Consider the following 18,127-nt stretch of genomic DNA (forward strand, 5'->3'; position numbering starts at 1 on the left):
AGCACAGTGGAGACCTACACTTAAATAGGATTTCCAGGTAGAAGTAATTAACAGAAACAATATAAATGTAAGTAGAATGAGCCTGGACATAACCTGATTCATTTACTTAGTACTTTTGGGATATTTCAGTGTTATAGGACAGATGAGATGCAATTTTTCCTTAGAAGACAAGGAGGGTTCCTCTGTAAACTTCACTTCCCTGATAATTCCAAGAGAGTGCACTTTAGAAGAGCATGAATGTTAAGAGGTGAATACGATTTCAGATTTCCACAGGACAGTGTTATTCTTTTATCTTAATTCTTTTCCTGAAAGGAGTTGTAGAATGTGGGAGCTCCCTTAGAGGTGCAGAGAAGTCCAAATGACTTGCTATCACAGGCACAGTGACACTGGTTTGAGTTGCTCGGTGAGAAGAGTCTTTCAGTAACAATGTTCAAATTGTATTATATAGTAAAAGAAGATCCATTGTCAGGCAGAATTTCACTAGTCTGTCTTGAATGATAAATATCAGAGTTTGTCCTTGAACCACGTTTATTGTATTTCTTGTATCTCATGCACCATAGGTCCTTCATTATCTTCACAAAATAACTTCTGAACTTCACTCCAATAAATGCATAGAGCACCGGGTTCACGCAACAGTGTAAAAATGCTATGGCTTCAGTGGTGTATTTCGCATAGGCCATTATCTTGTCATTGTCACAAGATTTGTCTATCTTGCCCATATTTACAGCTGTCACAAGAAGAACAATGTTATAAGGTACCTGGCAAACTAGGAAAACAGCTACAATTAATACGATCACACGGATTGCTTTGTTTCTTTTGGAATTCTGAGCTTGTTGTAAGGATTTGACAATGAATGTATAGCAAAAAATCATGAATAAGAAAGGTATAAAAAATCCAAATCCAACTTGTAGACACAGCAGCAGTGATTTCAGCATCGTGCTTTCAGACATTCTGTCAAATCTGTGATCACAAATCTCTTTGGTTTCATTGGTGGAGAAGCTGTAACTTTCACTGTATAGAAAAGAGGAACTAGAGATTAAGATTGATGATACCCACACGACCAAACAAATGAGTTTACTATATGCGAGCGTTCTTGCCCTAAGTTTAAATGACTTTGTTGCCTGTACGATAGCAAGGTACCGGTCCACGCTGATAAAGGCCAAAAGCAGCATGCCACAGCTGAAGTTGATTGCATAGATACCTCTGGTCATTTTGCAAATGAAATCACCGAAAATCCATTTGTCGGCAGCATAATTCACTGCCCACAGTGGGAGAGTGAGAACGAACAGTATGTCTGCTATGGCCATGTTGAAGAGGTATACATCCGTCATGGACTTGGTTCTTTCATATAAAGCAAAGGTCATCACTACAAAGATGTTACCAACTAGGCCAATGATACAAATCAACGAATACGCAACTGGCAGAAATGCTTTTGTGAAGTTCCTGACTTCCAACTTAGAACAAGGTTGTGTGATTAGAGAAGCATAGTCTGAATAATATGGATAATCTGTGGTATGAAGCTCTGTCTGTAAAAAAGAAGATCACCAGTTAACACATAGGTGTTAATCTCTAATTCCTATATAGTAGAAAGATGATAGATAACAAAGTCATACAAATACACGGTCCTTTGAAAATCTTTCGAAAATTAGTATTCAAGTATTATATGTCTTGCTGATTTGAAATGGTAGTGACATTTCCCTTATCATAACCGTAATAACGTCTGCCCAGTCCTTCCCATGTCTCAGCTTCAAGCCTATATCAAACTCATCTCAAGATAGTCCACATCACTGTTTCCTCCAACACTATATGTTTTACACTGTTTCCACCGACCACACGCCCCAATTACAAATGCATTTAACACTGCAGAGGAGACTTGTAAGAACTAACTAGCGAATTTCATAAAATCTTAATTAAGATATGAACATGGAGATAATCTTTTTGGATGGCCCAAAGGTCTCCATCTTTAAATACATTATGCAGAAAGTATTAGTCTGCCATCACAGAAGACTCTACAGTGTAAAAGTCTGAATTCGAAGTAGGAGTGTAGACTTCTTTTACCATCAAGGGAGGGGAACAGGCCTTTCTACCATGTTATACATTTCATACTAGCGTAGCTTGATTTTGGCTAAATCAAGCCCAAAAATGATTACTTCTCTCCACTCAGCTAGACAGGCAATCCAGGATGGCTAGCCTGAGACACAGTTACCTGCACCACAAACACCAAACCTGTAGTTACATTAGGAGAGTGCAAACCCAATAAACAGTGTGCTTTGACAGTGAACTCTGCTGTCAGAAACGTCTCTTCAGGTAATCACTCCTGAGATTAAGGCATTGGACCAGCAGCCTCAAAGAGCTGGGATTTCCAGATTCATTGCTTTATTGATGTACTAATAGAGTTTATCAATTACGTACTTACAAAATTCATTTTTGGCAGTATACTTCTCAGAAAGAAAAATATGTTGAGAAGAACTTCAAAATACTTCCCCAAGGATTTCTGAAAAGAAAATAAAGTGGATTGGATTGGGAAACCAGCACAAGAAATGTGAACAAGTAGAAAAACACAATTGGAAATAAAACATTTATTCAAAGAAGAATCTCATCACTTCAACTATATCGACAATACACGGGAGCATCTCAACAAATCACATATCTCTGCAGCACAATGTGCAGTTGTGGAAAGTGGATGGTTTGTATCAGTATCATTAAGAGCACAGTCTTACATATGGAATGTTTATTTATTATTTATATAATAAACAATGTATGAGAATATGAGATTCTTACTTCACATTGACTTTGCACCACGAGAAATCAGAGTAAATTAAATTTTAGTTTCAGAAATTCTGTATTACAATGGCAATCAGTGTACTGAGGGAAATATGAAACAAAAAACCAGCACTACCTTAGTATACTCCATAACAGTAATACAGCACTTTAATTTTTTTTTTTTTTTACTCTGGCATTTTATCAGTGTGTCTCAGCACTTTTAACATCACATTACTTGCCCTTTTTTATTACACTAGTGAGGTAAATTAAGAGTGCCAGGATAATTGCTTCTTATAGTATAAAGGAGAGTACACAACACATGAACAGACTGAACGCTAGTGTTGTTTTGTCTTTGTTCAGTGCGCAGATCTTTGTGTTATAGACTGCACTCTATGAAAATAACTTATTTTCTTTATCACTGTGATACCTAAGTGTTTTACAAATGGTAATTAATTAATTTGCACAGCACCCTGTGGTGAGGAGGTATTATTAGCTTCATTTTACAGGGAAGGAACCTGACCACCGAGTCATTACAGTAAGTATCCACTTGAGATGTTCAGTTTGAGACACCTGTCCCCCTCTAACAACACTCTTAAGAGTGCTTAGCATTATGAAGGACTTCAGCTATGTAAAGGATTAAATCCATTGACTCTGGTTGCAGCCAGGCTCAGACTTCTGCAAATCAGACCACAGAGTCTGAAGTCACAGATAGATAAAATGGGGAACATGCCATTGGTGGCCACATGCGCAAAGCTGGGCTTAAATGACTTGTTTAACCTCACCCAGGAACCCACAGGCAGGAGATTTAGTTCCTCAGCATTCCCCTGCATGAGTTCAGTCCTCCTCTTCTTTCCATTAGCTGCTCTGTGAGAACGGCACACAGCAGCAATGCAGTAATTGCAGGGACTGGACGACATGAGGTCCCATATTTGCTAAGCCCGTGAATGGCAGTTCCATCTAGAGTTTCTCTGTTTTTTGTTAGTTGTGCTGCTAATTAGGAAGTGTGCATGGGTCAACTTTAAGTCTAGATAAACAAATCCTTCCTGTTTGGGAATTACCTGAATTTTGAAAGAGAGAGACAAACAGATGATCTGTGAAAGTGGGGCAGATGCAGTCCAGATATAACTGGAAAGTTCGGGGAGGCAAAGGACTGGACACTCTCCAAAAGCATAATGAAGATGAAACTCTCTATGACTTATGTGGGGAGGCTGGCTCATGACAGAGGGCTGCAGATGGGTAAAAAGACCCATACTATATGATGTTGCTTAAGCATCACAGCTTCTCTGGCTTTCCTGCCCTTTAAATAAATCTTTAACCACCTCTCCAGCTTCCTCTGCTGGCTTTCTAGGACATACATGGTTAAAATATACGAAGAGCCTGACAGCATATATTCTCTATAAAACAGTCACTCTTCATTCCACTTAGCCAAAGCCACTCTCAAATATTAATATAACGTGTAGAAGGAAGAAGACAGGGTGAAGGCATTTAGAAGAAAGGGAACACGGATGTTTCCTACAGCCTGCAAGGAGGGCTAAGAAAGAAGATCTCTTCAGATTAGCACTGAAGAAGGGCTCTCTAGTCCTTAGAAGAGCTCAGCAGAAAGCCTGTAGGGAACAACAACTACTCATCACGGGACAGCTGCGTACTCTCCCCAATGCTACAGGAATTCACAAAGGCACCACCACTCACACATTTATTCAGAAAAGGACTTCCACTGTCCAGCAAAAGCTTCTTGAGGATGGTTGGAACGAGAATCGTAGAGAAGGACTCAAACTGAAACCAGAATTGCAGAGATCAGATTTAGGACCTGATTTAAATCTCTTGAGCTGATTTCCTTTTCTGAATTTGAAACAGCATTCACTGAAGTTATTATGCAGATGCACTGGCTGCAAAGGAAGTTGAATCAGAACTCCTATAAACACAATTTTCTTTTCAATTTAAATCTTTCTAACAGTCTTTCAATAGGCACCTTTATAATTTATAATCTGCATATTTATGGCTTTATTTAGCATTAATGTATTAGTTATAATAAATAAATTTCCATATATATAGGGGGGTGGGTGTGTGTTCCAACATTGCTTATATACTACATATAGGCACATGTCTATGCATGTGCACACAAACATACTTATGTTCTGAATATTAAGTATATAAGCCTTGCATATTTTAGCTTACTATTTTTCCACTTTATCCACATTATCATATTTCTTTTCACTATGAAAGCAATATGTGAGTACTCAAAAGTAAGACTAAACTACAATCTTAAATACGAATACATTATTTGAATTATACAAGCAAAAGACAATGGATAAAGAAAGATCTCAGGAAAAAGACAGATTTCTAGAAGGAAAAAAATTCTCAGTACTTAGAGGGAATCAATAAGTATTTTTTAAGCCTTGCCCACCATTGTAAGTACACTCCTACTTACGTGTTCGGTTTAATACATTCATCACACATACATATGTTATAGATTACCTATTTTATTTCAGTACTTACCAGATTTGAAAATTGTCTGAAGATCAGGTGAAAGAGGATGTGTGATTCTGTTACATTCTTTTGTGGCTGCCTCAGCACACATTTACCATCAGCGTCAACAGGAGTACACTTTAATTCAAAAAACAAAAAATAACAGCATTTGTTAAAGGTACAGAGTTAAATTGAAATAATCACCACTTCCTCCTGACAAGCAATAACAATAACCTGCTTTTTTACGTAAAGGAAAATATTTAACCTTATCTGTGCTGGAAACATGCAAGCTGGAGGCAAGTCATTTACTGATTAGGCTACCTATGTAATGATATTATTTTTTAAATAATCAAGCTAGCATTAGAATCATAAAAAGTAGGGTGTTAATTGTCACCGTGCTCAGAACACATCCTGAATGGTGGCCTATTTTTGCAAAGGGTGCATTTAATGTCATGCAGATGAGAAATTTAATCCTTACTCATTTAAATCAACAAGATCACTTACAGTAGAACTGCAAAACTGAGACAAGTGTTAATTACCAAATTGAGTAATAGCTATTTTCTGAAGAAAAAATAATAATCTGGTATATGTCAAGGTGCACACTATCCAACTGATATGCCTGAACTGCTAACACAAAATATGCAAATGCCCAGGTAAAGAAGGAAAATGTAATTGTATTTGCCTGTTTGGCACAAACATTTGCTGTTTGTATGCATGCTGTTCAGGTCTCTTGTTAAAGTTAGTTGGAACTAGACATGAAAATATTTCATTTTATGATTCCTGAATTTTAAAAGCTATGAACGTTTCTTTTTCAGACCTTAGTTTGTGATGACAACTTAGATGTTTGCATTAGCAGGAAAAACAAATACTGGTAAAAAAAACCTTCAGACTTCTTATTTATTTTAGAAATTGTGTGTGTGAACATCAGTTGCAGCTTGTGATCTCATTAGAGACACCAGATGGCATTAATACAGGCAGCCTTGTAAGATATGATTAAATTAATGGAACGCTGGACCTAAAGAAATGTAGAATGATAGATGTCACGCTCATCTTCTTTTCAAAACTGAGCTTATCACAATAGCAGTGGCTCCCTAGCAGCTCAAGTATGGTGCTGCTTTCCGCTAACCATATCCAGTGAATGAAACAAAAATGCTGCATAGTGTTAAAATGTGACTTGGTAGATTTAAAGTATCATGTCGTAATGGTTCATAATCATTTAAGCAGGCACATTTCATTTTCTCGATGGCTGATTTTCATAGGATCCAAGACTTTGACTTCAGCTATGACAAAATCACAACATATTTGCGTAGAACAACATGAAGATACTTAAAAACCTGAAATGTGAGTCGTGTTTTTTCCTATATGTGTGTGCATATGTGGACACAGTGCAAGCATGTTTTGATTGTTACTGCTGAAAAGCAATCTTCACTGTTTGATGCATACAAAGCAAAAAAAGTGTGAAATCTATCTGGATTGTGACTCAAATAACTTCAACAGGCTCACTATAAGATTAATTTGGCCTCCTTATTGCTGTTTGGACTAAACCGTTCCCTGTCATCACAGATCTGTGGAAGGTTATGATAGAATCCATAAAGTAGTTGAGCATTTGAAATATGGTTTGGTAAAGTCCAGCTACATGGAGGAAAGAAGATGTGTGAGTTTCCGTGCAGAGAAGAAAAGGTGAAGATAGAAGGCCAAGAGAAACAATTATAGCAGATGACTAAGATTATCTCCATTTTAAATTTCTATTGATAGATCAAACTAGCAGCTGCAGTTAGAGGACCAGGGTGCAGCAATGGTCAAAAGACAGATTCCTGAAAGCTGCAAGGATGTCAAAGAAGAAGTTATGAGGCAGATGTTCTTCTCCCCAGGTGTCTGCATCTGGCCATCTTCAGCAGCAGGACACGGCACTGAATGGACAATTGGTCTGTGGAACAGTTCTTGTATTCTTAGCAGCCACCATGCTCAGCAATGTATATCTTAACTGTCTGAAGCAGTCCAGGTTTAGTGACTTGCAGCAGTTGCTGAAGGACACCTATGTTTTAATTGGCCTATGAAGATGAGCAAGGAGAGCTGAGCTGTTGGTCAATGTGAGAGGGCAGCACAGAGGCAGGGGTGTGAGTGGGGAGGGTGCATGAGCAACAATGTGGTGGAAGGTGCTAAACAACTGCACTGTATTTTGGTTTTCTACATTAAGATGATTGGCAAGGTGCCCAGACCTTGTGAATCTTTCGAGACATCCTTAATCACAACAGTGAAGTACTTTTCACTGTATTATTTATTTCATAATTCATAACAATTTCCATCATTAAAACTTCACAAGTTTTCAGGCCACCCTTTTAACCTTTGCTAAGAGGGGCTTTTACTTTTTTTAACCACATTTTTGTACTGTTATGCTAACTTGCTGTTATTTGCATGTCAAAATGTAGTAATGGAAATCATCTAGTTAACTTGATTTGGGCTTCACATGAGGCTCATAAGGTATTTTCTGGACTTTCTAGGAAAGAAAATGCAAGCTTCATTTTTAAATCTCCTGTCCCTCAAGTGCTGCAAGGAATAGAACATTTACTCTTGATAAGCTGAGGTGCATATACTTTTCGTAATAACATAGCTATATATGACAGCCTAGATCCTGTTTATAGAGAACTCACTTTCTGTCTAAATCCTGTCTGAAGCAAACCACTGATTCCTGCTCACAGTGTCTGACATTTTGAAACATGGGTTCAAATCCTGTTAAAACCAGCAAGTTCAGAGTCGGAGCACATTCTAGGTCAGTAAAGAAATTTGCCAGTATTTCATTGTGGACCATTTCACTGTGGGCCTTTTAAGTGCTTCTTTCTCATAACTCTGGGACTGAAGAGATGGATCTGCGTCTTGCAAAGCAAACTTCATTACACAAAGACAAACCTAGCCCATGGCAGTCATGTAAACAGCAAATAATGAGTAATAGAAGTAGAAATTCCCTCTGTATTACAAAAATGGATGTACTTCAAATCACCAACCAAGTCCATGATGATTGTAGTCCATATTCAAATAAGCACTTCTGCTGCTAGTAACAGCTTCCAGCATCTCTCTCAGACAACGACATACTTTTGGAATACTGATAGATTAGCCTGTGAAGCAGCTGAATATTATCAACACTATTTCATGGAATGAGAGTCATTAAAAGATAAATCAGAATTTTAATGGTTAATTAAAAGATAAATCAGAATTTTAGCTTATCCATTACAAAAACTATGGCTCATCTTGTTCCGTATTCAGGTGTTTTCTGATTTAAATGTATCTCATGCTTTTAGTCTGCAATATATTCAATATTCAGCATGAGTAACAGTCTTTCAGAAGGTGAATTCACCATGTAGGTGAATGCCAAAGTAAATACTTTGTATTAGTTAGTCCAACTTACCTTCTCAGCACGTTTTCTTTTGACCTAGTTACAAAGCCCAGACAGCCTTTCTTGCAGACGCTTTGTGCTTCACCTTCACGCTGTGGCAAATGGAAAGCGTTTTTTCTCTTTAACACAGCTATTTGAAAATCTGCATGTTATGCAAATGAAGCCCCCACATGTAGTTACTTTTTGTTCATATGTTAGAGCTCTGAAAGGAAATCTACTCTCGTTTAGCTAATATGGTTATTGTGGTTTCTCAAATCTCACCACATGTTAGTTTTCTGCCACCACTAATTAAGGAAAGAAAATATTGAAAGATAAGGAAAACAAAACCACCATCTGAGTTATTCCAGAATCCATGTGTTTCTTCTTGAATGACTCAGGATGTTGGGGTTTTTTAATTCTAAAAGAAGGGCAGCACCCCCCCCCCATGCTGTTCCATCCTGCTTTAATGTTCTTTCAGTTAAATTTAGATCAGTCTAATCTGATTCAAAAATCTAGTCATCAGCTGAGGTTCTGGTCTCTCCACCATTCTTTCGGACTACAAAATGTAAACTATATATTTACATTCAGGTTGTTTATATTACCTATTTAATTCTTTTTAACGTTACCATCCTATATTGTCAATATATTTTTTCTCATTAGTTCTTTGAAACTTTCCTTCTTTTGTTTGCATCTGGCTTTTCACTCCCTGTCAAACATGCGTTTTCTGGTTTTGGTATTTCTGTATTTATGTTTTTGTTCTCCCTATTTCTTCCTCTTTCTTGTTCAGCTTTTCTAGATTTCTCTTATTTCCATCTCTTGTTGTCTTCATAATTTCTCTCCAGCATTACATTTTGTATCACCACTCACTTGCTTCCCCTTTGATCTTTTTCGTTCACATTTTCAGCCTCACTCCCACCTGATTCCGTCTACCCCCTCATGTCAGACACAGCCCTCCTCATGCATTATGAGGTGTCAGGGGCTGAAATAACATGATCCCAGCACTGACATCCGTCCCACATTGACTGGCATCTATCAATGTTTTAAATACTTGATCACCTCTGTCAAACCAGTTAGAGAAGACAGAGCCCTCCCAAGGCCTTCTACAGGGTTTTTGCCACGGGAGCAAATAGGGCTCAGGAGATTAAATGGGTAAGGGTAGTAAACAGAGCACTTGGGAAGGAGAGGGACTGCATAATCAGTGTTCAGCTCTCGCCCCTAGCCCAAGACATATGATTGCATTTGTAAAACCTCACAATCCATCAGTTTTCTTCCACCAATGCACTTGCTATTTAATTTGAAAATGTAGGGAGACTAAAAAAAATTGATGGGAAACAGTTTGCTAGTCATGTGAAAATGGTGAAGATTCAGAGGTGATTTCTTCTCAGACTGAACATGGAATTTCTGAAGGAGGAGCACAGTCATACTCAGAGCACTCCTCTGCTTCACTGTAGCATCACTTCTTAGAACCAGCCTAGCTCCTAGCTGGCCTGGCTTCCAGAAAGCAGCGTAAAGAGCAGTAAGTGTATCCTCCCATTGATAATCACTGGCTTCAGAAAAGCTGGTTAAAAATATTTTATTTTCTTGGAGAAAATGTTGATGAAAACAAAAGTTTTAAACAAAAAATTGTCAGATTTTTGATGGAAGTTTGTATAGCAAAAACGCCAGTTTAGGAAAATGCACCAAGATGCACAGGTGAGTTATTATACGGTTGTTTATGTTTTTATTCTATTTTTAGTCTGAGCTTACCAATCAGGCTACGTTTCCTAGCTTTGGATAGAGAAAGTAGGCAATGAGTAATGTCATTCCATGGTCTAAGGTCTCACAGAAGCCTAGACAGGAAAAGGATTGGAATTCATAAGGAACAACATCTCCCATGAGACATAAGAGCAGCATTTTCCAATTAACACATTTCAATTTTTCATCAAAATGTTTCTGGGATAGCTAAAGAAATTCTGAAGGAAAAATCTGGTTTATTGAAATCATGCTTTTTTCCATTAAGAAACAACTTGAGCAGACAATTTCCTCTCAGTTATACTCCTTTAATTTAAGAACTTTTACCTGAATTATGTTGTATTTGGTCTGTTTCCTACTATTGCCCTTCAGCTGCTTATCTTAAAGAGGTTTAAGAACCATTTCTGGTGAAAGCATCTCCCAAGGTTATGCCAGAAGTAATGAATCTTTACAGTGATGAACAGAATGATACAATTCTTGTATTGCCAAGGGGCAATTGAATGAAGTTGCCAGGCACTCGTAATCTCACTTATCTACCTTCTCTGCCTACAAGAAACTCTTATATGGACCATAAAATATATGTTTGTTCCTGAAATCCCAAAGAAGAAGGTATAACATGAGTCCCAGTCTCTTATTCTCCACTGCCTGTGCAATGCTTTGCATACAGCTGTGCATCACCCAGACATTTTCTTTTCCTCAGTGGGAAGAGATTGCTTTCATTGTAAATGTCCTTTCAGAGGTCATGGAGGGGGAACGTGGCTTCATTCCTGTGTCTCCCCTGCTCAGTGGAGCTTTAGATACCAGAAGTACCTATTACAACATTTTTTGATCCCATCTGGGTCAACGAATCCATGAAACCAAGCCCATGTTACTGCGACACTTACACAGTGTCATTATGAGACCAAGCTTAACACAGCAGCTACACTGAAAGGCTTAAAACCAGATTCTTGCTAAAGTGGACCTAATTTTTTTTTAATGAAATGTATCACTACAAAGAAGACAAAATATTGCAAAATATTTCCAAATAACTTCTGCCTTCTGAAGTAAATAGTCCCCTGAAAGAAAGTTCTGCTGAATTGCCTGCCAATGTATGACTAATTTACATTAGGCTGTATAGGATGAGTTTCTATATCAGAAATGCTGCAAGCACAAGGCAAAGAGACAAGCAGAGTTAAATATGCAGTCGCTGACATAATTTCTATGTTTTTGATGCTGTAGTCAGACCATACCCATTGTGGAAACGTTTTTTTTCTTGCTTGCTCAGTCACTCTCTGTTTCGTGTCTCATTGAAATAACAACCAAAGTAGTTTCTCAAAGCCTGTCATCAGTCTGTACTCCCAAGCACTGACATTTCGACCTGAGTATGTTGAATTCATTGACCTGATTTCTTTTTAGAGTTGTACTTTCTTTATATGACTGTTTTTACAAGAGACCCACACCATGGAATGCCCCCATCACCTCCCTTTCCACAGCAGTAGGCTTCATGGCCTGAGTAAGAGCTAAAAGAGTTTAAAAGGTGCTTATATACCTAATGATGCAATTGCTTGTTTAGTATGGTAATTTTAAGGCATCTGGGATCCTGGCTCCCACCTAAAACCACAAATGCTGAAATGGAAGAATGAAATTTGAAATTGTGTCTGCACAATATGCAGTCCCTGCGTTGGCTGGATACAGCTCAAAGAAGATTTCTTTCCTCCTGTGTGGACCAAAATGCAGCATGTGCTTTTCAGCTCACAGACTGTGATTTTCCCAATCGTAAAGACAAACTGGAGGGCTTGGCTGGCCACTTCAATGAGACAATGGCTCCCTCATTTTACTTCTACACCATAGTGCAGGCTGTAACCGCTAACCACACCAATGATCTGAGGCAACCCAAAGAAAAACTCCCACAAGAGATTGCTCTGCAAGGAGGAAAATCTCCTTCGAGGTCTTCTGCGCAGAAGGAATTACTGTTCCTAAGCAGTCACCACTGAGATGCCACTTGTGCAGACTGGTGTATGAAGGAGGTTGTGTCCTAATCACAGATCCTTTCTACGGTCAGATGTGGATTAGCGAGATAATCAAGCACATGTTCAAATCATTCTGCTTTTAACAAGCTTCAAATGTAGTGGGCACTTAACTCTTGCTGCAGTCAACAGAAGCTAGGTACCTTGGTCTCTTTAGAGACTTGAGCATACCCGTGAATTTCCGTGTGGATTAGGAGGGAAAGTAAATGCACATTGGGGTGCTGTGCCAAGCAGATGACAGGGAGAGCAGTTGCTGACACAGGATCCCCTGCTGTGAACAGCTAACAGCTCTCTGAATTCATATAGCAGCAGATAGTTTACCTTTCACTTCCCTTCTAAGAGTGGGCAACTGCTGTTATCATTTGATCTCTAAGTCTTCATGCATGCAGTCACTTACTGGTGGTTAGTGCTTTGATAAAATTGATTTTTCCACTGTGATTATAGAGATGGTAAAAAAAAAAAAAAAGAAAAAAAAATAAACCAAAGAAGTAACAGGAGGCACATTACTGATTGTTTCCTCTCAGGAGCAGCAAGTTGGCAAGAGCTGTTGATTAATTCTGTGCTGCACAGAGAATGCAAGCATGTCCTTACATCCCATTCCTGAGAGATGATGGGTTTGTTTCCATAAATATAGTCTAGCCCGCACTAAGACAGGCACCTGACAATGCTGTGGGGCAGGTATTTTGGAGAACCATGCAGCACAGCTAAATCTACTGAAATGATACTATAGGGCAACAGGCTGGATAGAGAAGAGCAGTAGATGATTAGCCCAGATATCTAGGTATAACTCTCCTGCCAGGTGGCACTGGTAGCACAAAGGGACAGATTCAGTTATGTAGGCATTCTGGAATTGATTTGAACTTAGAGCTGTGTTGTGGGTTGACCCTGGCTGTATGCCAGGTGCCCACAAAAGCCACTCTATCGCTCCCCTCCTCATCTGGACAGTGGAGAGAAAATAAAACGAAAGGCTCGTGGGTTGAGATAAGGACAGGCAGATCACTCACCAATTACCATCACAGGCAAAACAGACTCGACTTGGGGAAATCAATTTAATTTATTACCAATCAAATCAGAGTAGGATAATGAGAACTAAAACCAAATCTTAAAAACACTTTCCCCCATGCCTGGAGCACCTCCTCCCCCTCCTTCTTCACTGACCTTGGTGTCTGCAGAGTTGTTTCTCTCACATATTCTCACTCCTCTCTTCGGCTGCAATTGCTGTTGCAGTTTTTTCCCCTTCTTAAATATGTGATCCCAGAGGTGCTACCACCATCGCTGATGGGCTCGGCCTTGGCCAGTGGTGGGTCCATCTTGGAGCCCGCTGGCATTGGCTTTATCGGACATAGGGGAAGTTTCTAGCAGCTTCTCACAGAAGCCACCCCTGTACCCCTCCTCCCCGCTACCAAAACCTTGCCACACAATCCCAATAAAAGCTGGAAAACCAGAAACTTGGCAATGAAACTTCTCCACCTACAGCAGGTCCAAGCCTTTTTAACAGGTCTCTCAGCGTATCTTCCTTACCTAGTGCAAAGCTATGCCAGATAGCTCAGGTGCCAGATGCAGTACAGCTCCCAAAGGATCCGTTTATCTTGCTCCAAGTTAGATAGTTTTTGATGTCCTGTCCTTACTCATCTCTTCATGGTATTGTCCCTGCTCATTGCAGGGGGGGTTGGACTAGATGGCCTTTAAAGGTCCCTTCCAACCCAAACTATTCTATGATTCTATGATTGTGTTGTGCAGCACAGACATGTTCTTTACTGAGGGGAAAAAGCATGGGTGTCTGTGAGGACACCCTTGAGAAAGCTGGCAACTGATAGCTACCCATGCTCCCTCCTCCCCAGGATGTTTTGGTTGCCTCCACCACAGAGATTTGGGAAAGTGTGCTAATATTAACCACTTCCTGCTTCACTGCAGCTTCCTCCCACTTTGTTCACCAGGATTGGCAGACATCTAAATTTGCACTGGTCCATCACTCATCCCCAGTGGGCTCTCACTACCCTGAAGCTTTAGCACCTATCCCAGGTATTGCCACCTAGGCGCTAGCAGGGATGCCCTCACCAGAATCTGCAGCTGCTCCCCATGGCTGCTCTCTGTGGCCTCACGCAAAGCAGTCTTGGCTCTATCTGCTTCCTCCTACAAAGAAGGACAGGGAGGAACCGATCTTAACATGCCCCAGCATAGTCCCTCCCTTCAGAGAGGACCATCTGACAGATATGTTTCTTTCTCTTGCTCTCAAAGCATTCTTTCTGTCCACATTCAACTGACCTCACCAGTCTGTGTCTGAAGTCAGGATCACATTCAGCTGGGAATATTTGGGCCAGCAGTCTTGTTCTTTCATTACTTCACAGGCACAATATTCCTTTTCCTATTTCACAGCTCAGTTTCTCCCCAAATACCTCTGACCATTGCTAGCTGAAATGCTGAAATTAAACCTGGCCCAGCCAGTCATTTCATTCTACCTGCTAGCAGTCATCAAGGCAGAGATACTGCTCCTCTGCACCTTTTGTCCGTTCGTCTCAAGCGTATCTGCTCCCTGTTCAGTCACAAGTGCCAGGACTAAGTGCCCTAACTATCAAGGCACACATCACAAGAACCATTTAGCAGATTACCTTTTATTATCAAATACACAAAACCAGAATCCAAAACCATAATCGGTTTCTCAAAGCAATGTTGGTTACATGAAGTTTGTGTAATCCATTCCTTGACTTCTCAACATTAGTGTAAAGTGAAGGCACAGGGTCAACACGCCCACTGCTAACCACTGCATTTCATTTAACATTGCAGCACCAACTCTTCAGCCCCTTCTGAATCAGGGAAGGCCTCAGTTTAGTGAGGTGTTTAGACCTCTGCCTACTTCTAAATGTGTGAATAGTCCCAAAGGAGTTTTTCAGTCAGGTTTCAAGAGACAGTTGAGCCAACGCGTCAGCTGCCACAGGCAGAGGTCCCCTACCTTCTCCTGGGCTCTGGCACCTGCCTTTCTCTCCAGGTGGCTGGTTTAGCTTGCCAAAACAACAGAAAACTGTTCATTCTCTTTCTTTGTTGGTTTGGTTTTTGTTTTTTTTTCAAGTGAGGAATTTCCCCCTTGTTTAGCAAACAGAACCAACTCCTTCAGGGGTCAGGCAAAAGCCAGTGAGAAGAGCCCAGATCTTGATCATAAATAGAGTTGGGTCTAGCTTGCCTTCCCTCCCTCTGCTTGTGGAAAAAGGGTTCTCCTTGGTGAGAATTATCATTCCCACCTGCAACCAAGACGGAAGGTCTCTCCCACACAGGTGAGGTTTGTCCACACTAACCTACAGTGATGCATGAAGTCTGGAAAGGATCCCCTAAGCCTCACCCTGACCTGATTCTGGAGGGACAATGATGTCTTCCTGGCAGGACATGATGTGTTGTGTGTGCCGGTCACACCTGCATCGCCCTGCTGCAGCTGGCACACAGAGCAGCCCATCCTTCAGGAGCCCCCTTCTTCCTGTCCAACAGAAAGAGGTTTCTGCTACATTGACATCAAGACTGGCATTAACTGCCAAGCCAGGTCTCTGAGGGTATCTTCATCACCCAGCTCCACAATGGGGTGTGTTCCTCATGTCCAAGTTCACACAGCAACCTACTGTCAGCCAGGGTGTGTCCAGGGGGTTGTTTTCCTTTTTCCATTTTGACATATACAGGGGTTACGTGACGCAAGCTTTACCTACTGTCTTTTGTGAGGATGGAGGGAAAACCTGCTTCCCCGTCATCACCACTCCCAGCACAAGCGGGAAGGTGACTTCTAGGTCTCAGCCTACATGGCTGAAAAAGAGAAGGATGTCATGCCACTTCCCACAGCGAGCGCAGGCAGCAGGACTAGAGGGGTTTGTTCCCCTTCAGATGCTGCCAGACCTGTCCAACCAGCCTGATCCACACCACCTCTAGCATAGGCTGGCTTGTGCCCTTGCCAGAGAATCCTTGCTGTTAATAATCCTCAGCCAGAAGGTTCCTGGAAGTCCTGAAGTGATAATGTGGGGCCGCTTAAAAAATTTAATCTAAACAAATACAACAAAAGAGCTTGCACTGTGATGCCTCACTTAATGGTAGTACTGAAGAGTAACTATGAAAGGAGCTACACCGTAATTACTAGATTCGTGTCTTGTGTTACTGAGATGCTACTGCCTGATAACCATGAGCTACACCTCAGAATTCAGAAGTTCCCCAGCTCTACAGAAGTGGAACCGATGGCAGGATTAATGACTCAAAAAACCAATTCCTGTTACGGTATGGCATTGTGATAGTAATTTATCTCCTTGAGGGTTCCCCATCATCTGAATCAGCTGTGAAGTTTCAATACTCAGGTAGACACTTCTCAGTGCAAGATGGTGGTAGGTAAGGGAAAGGCTGAACTTCAGAATCGACCCCTCTGCTCAGATGTGCCACCCTGCCCACGAAGGGGGAGGGGGAGGCCATGCCAACAGCTGGAGAGAAGCCCTCAAGCACGTAATGTAGATCCTGCCTGGTTAAGCGAAATGGAGGGTAAGTGTGAGGCCATTCCAGCCTGCGACAAAAGGTGTGTGGGATAAGCCAGTATTTTTGCAGTTCTCCCTGAAGGTTTTCTTATGGCTTTGAAGAAACATTTGTTTGCACTAATTTTCTTTTTCTGTCACCGCTGAGTGCAACAAAGACTGCAAAAGGCAAGACAGAACGCTAGACTGAAAGATTTTTAGAAGCAACAGGAGATTTGTGGTTAAAAGTTATTTTGAGCTCCTACTGTGGAAGATGCCCCCTCACTGAGGGCAGCTCAAGGTTTTATTCTTAAAAGCTCTCCTCTGATCATATGTTAAATAAAAAGCTACTATTTGAATAAAGAAGAAACAAGCTTTGAGAGAGTTCAATTTGCTATAAGCCGTACACTAAGGGTGCTTTGTTTTGGAGAGGGCTTTAGATGATTTTTGATGAAGTTGAAATCTCATTATTCTAATAATTGGAAAAGACTAGAGTCAGACTTGCTTCTTTTAATAGTCATAAATGCAGAGACTGCTCACTGCCTCCAACTTTATCTTGTTATATCTGAGGTGGTAACATCCTACGTTAAACATCTTTCATCTTCTCTCTTTCTGCTGCCCTGCAAGGCCCAGAGTGGTTTTCAGTCTATGTTAGAGTACCTTAGCATCCAACTCACATTGAGGCTTTGAAGCTCTTGTAGACAGCAGCTTCTTCCTGGGATAGTTGCCAGCCTGCTCTCTCAAGGTGGATCTCTTCTGTCCCTATCCCACTCAAATGCTTTGAACTTCAGACTAGAGTCTGAAGCACTGCCCCTGCACTAGGACTTCTAAGCATGTCTCTGGGGTGCCCAATTCTGCCTAGCAGCCCCTCCGGAAAGTTTAACCTCTCAGTCTTCCTGGTTCCTGCATCTCCTCCCACCCCACAACAGCTTTAATGTGCCACCAAAAGCACAGGCCTCCACTGTTGAAGTCTTCAGGAACTACATAGTGTTCCTAGGGGGAAACCAAACCTTCTGCTTGAGTTGAAGGCAGTTCAAGGGTTTTCTTCCAGGACCCTGAGAAGACCAGTAGATATATTAGTCACACCTCCCACCCGCATACAGAAGTATGTTGAACTGTCTTTACTCCCATCAAGAGCCTGTTGCCTCTCTCTTTCTCCTCTCCAAATTGCTCTAAAGGCTAGGATCATCACCACGGTGGGTTTTGTTTCCTTCTGAGCCATAGCATTGCTGTCTCCTCAGACCTATCCCAGACTGAAACAGTGGGCCAGCTGCAAACCATCTCACTTTCAGCAGAGAGTCGTTGAGTTGTAATGACAGGCC

The 18,127-nt window shown here is 40.8% G+C and overlaps 1 protein-coding gene across 1 annotated transcript; it reads right to left on the reverse strand.

The window, feature by feature from the left end:
- Positions 1-440: 440 nt before the first annotated feature.
- On the reverse strand, positions 441-2,425 carry CCR6 (C-C motif chemokine receptor 6). Its single transcript, XM_050895126.1, has 2 exons — positions 2,417-2,425; positions 441-1,526 (listed from the first exon to the last, which is right to left on the reverse strand). The coding sequence occupies exons 1-2, from the start codon at positions 2,423-2,425 to the stop codon at positions 441-443; spliced, it is 1,095 nt and encodes a 364-aa protein (XP_050751083.1).
- Between the last annotated feature and the right edge of the window lie 15,702 nt (positions 2,426-18,127).

This window comes from Gymnogyps californianus, chromosome 3 (genome assembly GCF_018139145.2).
Source record: "Gymnogyps californianus isolate 813 chromosome 3, ASM1813914v2, whole genome shotgun sequence".
Classification (NCBI taxonomy): domain Eukaryota; kingdom Metazoa; phylum Chordata; class Aves; order Accipitriformes; family Cathartidae; genus Gymnogyps; species Gymnogyps californianus.